Source organism: Rattus norvegicus, chromosome 5 (assembly GCF_021556685.1).
Source record: "Rattus norvegicus strain SHRSP/BbbUtx chromosome 5, alternate assembly SHRSP_T2T, whole genome shotgun sequence".
Taxonomy (NCBI): Eukaryota; Metazoa; Chordata; class Mammalia; order Rodentia; family Muridae; genus Rattus; species Rattus norvegicus.
The window spans coordinates 106,749,018-106,758,065 of NC_141538.1; the positions used below are offsets into that span (position 1 = coordinate 106,749,018).

Genomic DNA, 9,048 nt, shown 5'->3' on the forward strand with positions numbered 1-9,048 from the left:
TACTCATACTTGGATACTCTTTCAAGAAGTCCAATACCTATCACTCAGTGCTCTTTGACCCCACTTGTTCAATAAACTGAGAGTCCAATTATTCTCTCATCCAACCTGTCTTTCCCTATCTAGAGGGTTATCTTGGCAAGGCCAAATGATTCCTCTTCTGATTGCTTCCCAACTCTTGCCCTTGTGGAGAGCATCCCTGATGCTGCCTGTTATATAACCCTAGGCCTCCAAGAGCTCAGCTAACTAGGCCATGGGAAGGACTCTAGATGCCAGCAGAGCTATGTCAGAGGCTGATCGAGCCAGGCCTCTTCCCTTTGGAATGGAAACAGGATGGTAGTGTAATTTGTGTCTTCGGTGGTCTAAAATAGAGCTACTGTGAAGCTGGAGCACCCACAGGTGCTGACATGTGGAGGAAATCTGTGGGCATCATGTAAACAAGCCAGACATGCCCAAAAGTCCTCAGGGCCCATGGAAGACACATAGCTAATCATTCAGGAGTTTTCTTGAAAAAAATCTCTTCCCAGCTCTATGGTACAATTCACGTTTTCTTCTCTCCCCTCTAAGATTACCATCAGAGTCTCCAAAGTCTTCAGGCTTCTTCAGAGACTTGAGACAGAGATTCGGAGCCTAGACAGCCACTATGATAGAGCATGAAGGCAAGTTCCTAATCTGAAGATCTCTTTAGTTTTTTGAATCAGTCTCTCTATGATGCTCAGGCTGACCTTAAACTCATTACCTTCCAACTTCTGCCCCGGAAGTGACAGGATAGCATTCAAATGACACCAGCATGCTCAACAGGATGAACAATTTTTTTTTATTTCACTACCAAGGATAAAACCTTAGGGTCTCTTAATCTTTTAATCATTTATTTTTATTTAATGTGCATTGGTGTTTTGCCTGCATGTCTGACTATATGAGGGCATCGGATAGCATGGAACTGGAGTTACAGGCAAATGTGAGCTGCCATGTGGGTGATAGAAACTGAACCCAGGTTCTCTGGAAGAGCAGCCAATGCTCTTAACCACTGGGCCATCTCTCCAGCCCCAAAAGTGGAGCCAGCAAAAATGGTTCAGTGGCTAAAAGCACTGTCTGCCAAAGCTGAGGACCTGAGCTTAATCCCCAGATCCCACGTGGTCAAAGGAGAGAGAACCAGCTCTTCCAAGTTATCCTCCTTCCTCCACACGTGCACCATGGTACATGCATGTACACAGAGTAATAAAGTGTGATCTGATTTCATACAATTCCAGGGCATAGGGAAGAAAAAAGTAAAACCGAGCCCAGGATGCTGAGGGCCCTGAACAGACTGTTGAGGTTTACAACTCTTCAAGCCCAGAACCGGAACACCAGGCTTCTCCACTCACCATCCACTGGCGCTGTCCCTCTGCCCAAGCTGCTCTGACTAAATCAGGATGAAAGGCTGAAGTGTTCAGCTGATTCTTTGCTTTTCGGGTTGAAGTCTTGTCCACAGGTGTAGGTAGATTTTATGTGGGGAACAGAGGGGAACTGCATCATACTCGAAAGACAAAATCAGCTGTTGCTGGGAAGATGGTGACTTTTAAAATTAATCATCCAATAAGGATAATATTTCTGAGATTAAGTAATTGACCAGCACAGGCCGAAACAAAATTCATTTCTGACATTACAAATTCAATTTGTAATGTAGCATGAGGGGCTTTCAGATATCTGGATATTCAAAATATATGGATCTATTCGGCTAAGTGGTTAATTTGACAGCCACTTAGAAACACTATCCTTTCCCTTCTGAGCAGTCATCACAGAAACCTTAACATGATTTTGAAAGTTAAAAAGAAGGAGGAGGAGGAGGAGGAGGAGGAGGAGGAAGAAAAGGTACAAAAAGAGAATGGTTAAGTTGTGCTGTGCAGCGAGGATGGCTTTAATCCCACAGTCAGTGATTTTAAGACTTGAAAAGCTCTGACCCAAATAGACATTTCTCTGATGCTTGTCCACGTCAGTCTGAACATGGGAAGTATAGTGACTGCCGGGCTCAGGTACAGGCAGCCCCTGAGGGCACAGAGGGCCTGCCAGTGTTTAACAGTGAATCAAACCTTGTAAGCCAGGCTGGCCAGATGGCTCTGCAGTAAAGGTATGGCCAAACAAGCCTGAGCTCCTACGTTCAATCCCAGAAGCCTCATAAGAATGGAAGGAGAGAACCAGTTCCATCAGACTCTCCCCCATCACATACAAACAATAGTTTTTAATTCTGTTAAACCTTGTAAACCATTCCAATCTGCCAAATATCACCCGGCCCTCAACCATCTAACTACACTCCTCCCTCCAATTTAACTTCTTCACGACCTGCCAGTTAATAAGACTTCTCTCTTCCAAAGAATACACAGTCTTTTGGGAGCAAAGGTGGTATTTTCTTCTCGAATCACCCAGAATGCACGCTGGCACCTTTATCTACATTCATTTGATAACACTTGTCAGTTTTGCCTTCCTAAGGGCTCCCTTCTTACTTCATAGTGGTTCCACCCTCGTGACAGCCCTATGATGCTGACCCTACTCCTGTGTCCATTTTACAGATGAGAACAGTGAGGCACATAGAAGTACAGATGTCACTGTAAAGTGGTTGATGTGGCACAAGTAGGCTGTGTTAAGGATGGAATTTGAACTCAAGGCCTGGTGCAGCACCTGTCCTTGGGGTCTGTATGCTCAGCTGCTCCCATAAGAGCATCCAGTCCTCTATTAAGTAAGAAAACGAAAGCTGAGTGTGATGACCCATGCCTGTAATCGCTGGGCTCAGGTGGGAAGATCCACAAGTCCCCCCTTCATGGGGTGAGGGAGGGAAAGGGGAGGAAAAAAAATGGCCAGAATGTCAACACAATGCCACAATGTCAGGTAAGGGCCCTGTGCAGTGTGTCTCTGGCAGTCTCCCCCTTCTGGGGATCAATGCCTTTAGTAAGTGGCGCCCCCCACCCCTGCGCCCGCCCCCGATCCTGCCCGCAAGCACCAGCTTCTGAGCATGTATCCCTCCCCATCCCTACCGGCCCTGAGAATAAGGCCCTGCTATCACCCCTATTGTATAAGGACAGCACTTGGCTGGCACAGGCTCAGCCAGGCTCAACCAGGTGCAACCAGGATTCAGAACCTGGGCTTCCTGACTGCTTTGATTTCCTAAGCATGCAGCGAACCCCTTCCCCTTCCTGTAGCCCCACCTCTGAAGCCCTCCCACCTTAATATGCCGCACTCATGCCATATGTTGGCTACTTTTCCTCTTTCAGACTTGTCATATTTCCAAACTATATAACTTGCCTGAGGGATCCATCTTTGAACATCAGCTGAAAAGTACCCACTACTAAGTGGAACTAGCCAGGTGGCTAGTGAGGAACCAGATGCCGGGAAGGCTTCTTCCGAGGAAAGGGACAAGAGAAAAGGAGGAATTAAAGTGAGAGTTCTCAAACAAATCCATTCTCAGCCTACATGACAGAATAGATTGTTTTAACCGACAACCTGAGTTAGTACAGAGCTGTGTATTCTATGCCCTCAGCATCTGCAGTTTGACTGACTATACACGGACTTATACTACTATGAAAAGTATATGTGAGCAATTGAGGTAATCCTGATATCTAAAAGTCCACGTTTTAAAGTGCCTACACAGTGCCTCACATGAAAAGTACAGAAAATACACAAATCAAACGTGTTAAAGTGAAGGATGCCGTCCTGGTCCTCTACAAAGTCATCAGCAAGTATTTGTAAAATGTTTTCCCCAGCTTTTTCTTTCCTTTCCCCCTAATCAGAATTTATGAAGACAATTTTATTTAAATTAAAAACAAGAATTCTTCTTGAAACATGTAACATCCAACATCCCCACCACCACCTCCTAATTTGTAACAGAGACTCTAAGAAAATAAAATCTAAGGTTAAGGAAATTTCCATCAATGTGAAGAAAATATTTTCCAAAATTAAAATAACAAGTTCCTCCCTGGTTCACATAACTGATTTAAGTTGCAGATACATGGCTGCCCTGGAGATCACCTTCCTCCACACGCTCCCAGAAGCAGCCAAAGCCACATCCTCCAAAGCAATTGGCCAGTCCTCTCTGGGGCTAACTTCTTTACGAGATGCTGTGCACATGACCAATGCTACATAGTCCATGATGTGTCCCCATCCCCGTCCTGGAAGTTGCACATTAAATGGTATGCAGTAATCGATAAAATAATCAGATATAAAAGTAAGCTATGTCGGGGTTGGGGATTTAGCTCAGTGGTAGAGCGCTTGCCTAGGAAGCGCAAGGCCCTGGGTTCGGTCCCCAGCTCCGAAAAAAAGAACCAAAAAAAAAAAAAAAAAAAAAAAAAGTAAGCTATGTCAATCCCTTCTTTAACATCCACATTTTTTAATCCTACTTTATAAAAAGTAGAGGCGCTAATATTCTAATCTCAGGAGGAAGATTTACTGTCCCTTATTGCTTTACTAAAAAGCTTTCTAGGATAAGCTAATTATGTTTAAAGCAGATAATACTTCTAAGTCGGACACAGCCTTCGTCTTGTAATCAATAGACAATGGCTCAGTGTGGACGTAGTTCAGCAGTAGAGCTGTAGCCTAGGATGTGTGAGTGTGATTCACAGCACAAACAAAAACACCTGACTGTCTACACCATCGGAGCCCTGACCCTAGATGCTAATTTAGCTTCAATTCCCAGTTCCAAATTGGAAAAGGACAACTAAATAAGTTAAAAGCTTCCCCGGGGAGAACAGGCTTAGATGAACCCATCAAAACTCCTTACTAAAGTCACGTTTCCCATGCTGACAATCACCACGATGATGGGGAAAGAAATTGCTCTGAATTTTCTGAAAAATCATAGAAATACAATGTGATAGGAGGATGTAGAACTTCCAAAGTGGGGGTTTCCACAGGCAACACTGGGGGTTTCAGATGTAATTGGAAACACTATCCCGTTATGGAGTTACTTCCACTAAAATCTCTCTCTCTCTCTCTCTCTCTCTCTCTCTCTCTCTCTCTCTCTCTCTCTGTGTGTGTGTGTGTGTGTGTGTGTGTGTGTGTGTGTGTGAGAGAGAGAGAGAGAGAGAGAGAGAGAGAGAGAGAGAGCTGCAGCTATATAGAAATAATTAGCATTTGGGTTTTAAAAATGTTGACTTTACCATCTTTCTGCATCTTATGAATGCTTACTTTTGCTTATTTAGTATTAATCATATTTAAAAGATTATAAAATTCCATTGTACAATGCCAGTTGTCAGCTTTGGATTAAGGGAAAGTGTGGAATGTGTTTCAATCCTGGGAACTGGGTCTGGTTTCCTTGAACCAGTAAAGCTTGCTAACAAGTTTTATGAGTGGTTAGAATCTTCAGTTGTACATTATTTGAAACACCTTCATTCTACTGTTCAGATCCTTGAGGAATAACACCTTTCTCTGCTATGCTGGGCCCTAAACACTAATTGCTCATTTTTGAAAACTTAAAGTAAACCTATAAAAAATAAATAAAAATAAAATTCAAGAAAACTTCTGAACCCCAAAGGTTTTGTTAGAGACCAGCTGAACCAGTGATGAGGATTGGCTGAGAAAACACTGCCATCTTGTGGCCAACCTTAAGAACTGGCCCTTTAGTAGCTAATTCCCAGCAGAGAAGCTTTTTTAAATAGAAGCCTTTCCGCACTCATGAGTATCGTGTGCTACAATTGAAATCATATTAAAGGAGATAGCCATGGTGACATGTGCCTACAATCCTGGAAGTGGCAAGGCTGAAGCAGGAAAATCATGAGTTCAAGGCTAGCCTGGACTACATAACAAAACTCAAAAACCAAAGAAAAACTGGGAGTAGTAATACAGGCCTCTAATAGCAGGACTTGGGAAATGGAAACAGTAAGAAACAGGAGCTCAAAGTCATACACAATTATGTCCCAGGCCAGGCTACGCCTGGGTCTTTTAAGAGTAGCCAATGCTTTTAGCCACTAAAATAGCTCTCCAGCCCTCAAGTGGCTTTTGAACATCCAAAAAAAAAAAAAAAAATGTGATTAATGCAACCAAGAACTAAAGTTTTGGGCTGGAGAGATGGCTCAGTGGTTAAGAGCACTGACTGCTCACTCTTCCAGAGGTCCTGAGTTCAAACCCCAGCAACCACATGGTGGCTCACAACCATCTGTAATAAGATCTGATGCCCTCTTCTGGTGTGTCTGAAGCCAGCTACACTGTACTTATATACAATAAATAACTCTTTTTTAAAAAACTAAAGTTTTAATTTTACTTAATTGTAATTCACTGAAGTGAAATGCTATCATGTGGCTAGCACTGTAGACAACACCGCTCCAGACTGTCCCTAACCAACTCCAAAGAAAGAGCCCTCCTCCATCTCACAAAGCTATGTTCTGACCACTAAACAGGTCAGTATCACGAAGCATACAAAGCAGAGCTTGGCTTCTCCAGAGCACACCACCAATAGATATGAATCTGGAAGACATAACTAAAAGACAAGAGCATAAAAAAAAAAAAGACAAGAGCATAGAAAATGGGATCCTACCTCTGTGATGCGAGGCTAGAGGGTTGAGTCAAATGGGAGTCTTACAACATGAGCAAGACCTTAAAGGTTAGGAGGCAGAAGGAGAGGTCAGAAGCATTTTAGAAAAGGGAAGAAGAACAAGAGAAAGAAACCGTGAGTGGAGACTAGAAAGTCTGCTTTGGACTCTGGGATGTCCCATCAAAATCACAGGAGAAAAATCTACAAAGACTAGAATTCAGGGGGGAAGGCTAGCCAACATGAGGGTCAGACCCGAGATGCTTGACAGGACCATAAAGTAAAGGAGTCAACACAGGGGGGGTGGAGGGGGAAGGAGGAGGGGGAGGAGGAGGAGAGGAAGGCAGACTTTATATCAAGGACACCAGATAGGAATCAAGGTGACATCTGACTCTACATGCCTCACCCCGATGAGTCCCCGTCTTCCTACCTAGAATACACACTGTGCCAAGGTGGAACTCAAAGACTTCAACCCCAAAGCAGAGAGCAGAGATGGAGCCAGGAGTGATTCAAAGGCCCCAGGAGGAAGCAGAGCCTTAGAACAAGTACTGAATTTTCAGTAGTATGAAAAATTAGTCCTGGACACTGCTTGGCTGCACCTGACAAACCTGGACAGCAAGAGCCACTCGTAGGGAAATGGCAGTAATTATCCGGAGCCTGCTGATAGGACTTTCCTTAGGGACACCCATTTTAAAGTCCCCAGTCGACTCTAATGAGCTCTGATTCCTGAGAATTCAAAGGCTTCTATTTTCAGAGTGTCCTCTGAGCCTATTCTCTCAAATACAATAAGTATGTAATCATGGAATAATTTCATGTAACATGCTATTGTAAAACCTCTTCTGCAGACCTTAGGATACTAACAGAGTAAGTAGAATCCATGCTCATAGAAATACACCTTATCTCTGTATTTGTGATAGTCCTGTCAGAGGAATACTCTCACTGAAATATTAATGGGGAGAAGTTCGGCTCCCCTCCAAGATCCCACCGTTAGTGAGGACGCCAGAGGGCTGACCCCCGAGCTCACTCTCTTGGTCTTATCCAGAAGCCTGAGAACAATTCCAGAGCCCACCCTCTCCTGTCCTGCCCATCTGCTATCTCCTGATTGGCGCAGTCCTGCAGCTCTCTAGCTATCCTGGCAAAGCTGACAGAAGGACCCTCTCAGAGACCGGAGCCCAACGTTTCTCTCCAAGACCCTGCCTTTGCTATGCTTCACATCATCGTGGCCCTGAAAGCAAGTGACAGGAAGGCATCCTGCCAGAAAACTACAAAGTACTTTCCCTGTGACGGTTGTTTATTTCAACACTGCAACAGTTGGTGCCAGTGCCCTATGGTTCCCAGACAAAGTATCAATTTCTGTAAGTGAAAAACTCACCCACACAAAAGAACTCCCCAGTGCTAACAATCACAACAGAAGAAACAAAACCCATCCCAATCTGCCCGGGGCTTCCATTCTGTCTTGACAGCGTGGGCCAGGCCCCCTCTCAAGGTTCCTGAATCTCTACCTTGTAGGAACAAACACAGACACACACACACACACACACACACACACACACACACATACACACACACACGCACGCACACATCCCGCCTGAACAGCGCTGATTCGACATGTGTGCATTAAATGCTAGTCGACAACACTAACACTGAAGTCTAAAACCTGAATCCAGTGTGAATCTGCCTGGTGAAGCAGTGGGATACAGGTACAGCCTGTCTTCATTCCAGGAAAAGGGCTTGGCTCCCTAGGGAGTGTAAAAATCGGGCTCCCCTCCCCAGATTGCCCATTGGGGGACTACCTTACCCGCAGGTGCACAGATTGCAGATGCAAGTCCGCTTCCCCATCCTTCACCTCGGACCTTCCACCACCGAAGTCTCCTGTAGGATCCCAGCTGCCTGGGACAACGATCAATCACAAAACAGATGCTGTTTTGCTCAGAAGAAAACTTAGGTGGCCCTTTGCAAAATTCTGTAATCTATTCCCGTCCTGAGGCTGGCCTTGGGCAAACAAGCAGCACTGGGCACAGATAGCAAGCCAGGCCGGCTCACATCTACAAGCTTGCCCTCACTGCAGCCGGCCGCTGGGAAGTGCGCACCTGCTACAAGCAGCCTGGCGCCTACAAGCGGCAGGGCCCAGGACTGAGTCCTCTATGACCTCCAGGGTCATAGAGGAGGGCATCTTGAGGTGGCAATGACATCACAAGGGCCTCCTGTGAGGTCAGACTTCACCCACTATCTCACCTGGCTGACCCAAGACAGGGACTCTCCTACTAGACCTTGGAAGGAAAGATGGAGGATACGTTGGAAGGCTTTACAAAGCCTCTGGGTCCCCAAGTTAACCAATACCAAGGTCACATAATGCAAAGACAATGATAAGTATTTTGTCAGGGTGGCACTTGCCATCTCTAGGACACATTGTACTCCTTAAGGAAATGCATACCCTGACTTCCAGAATGTTGACCCTGAATTCCATCACTAGATCCTTCTGGAAAGTCTATACCTTGGCTGCCTACATCTTAGAATTGCTCTCAACCACCGGCCTCTGTTCTTGAGAACAAAGCGGTTTG

At 45.0% G+C, this 9,048-nt stretch overlaps 1 protein-coding gene across 1 annotated transcript in view; it reads right to left on the reverse strand.

The window, feature by feature from the left end:
- The window catches only part of Saxo1 (stabilizer of axonemal microtubules 1), a 147,052-nt gene extending 138,430 nt beyond the window's left edge, over positions 1-8,622 (reverse strand). The window contains exon 1 of the mRNA NM_001431253.1: positions 8,286-8,622. Coding sequence (NP_001418182.1) covers positions 8,286-8,326 — 41 coding nt within the window. The 5' untranslated portion in view covers positions 8,327-8,622. The remainder of the gene's footprint in view (positions 1-8,285) is intronic.
- Positions 8,623-9,048: the final 426 nt, after the last annotated feature.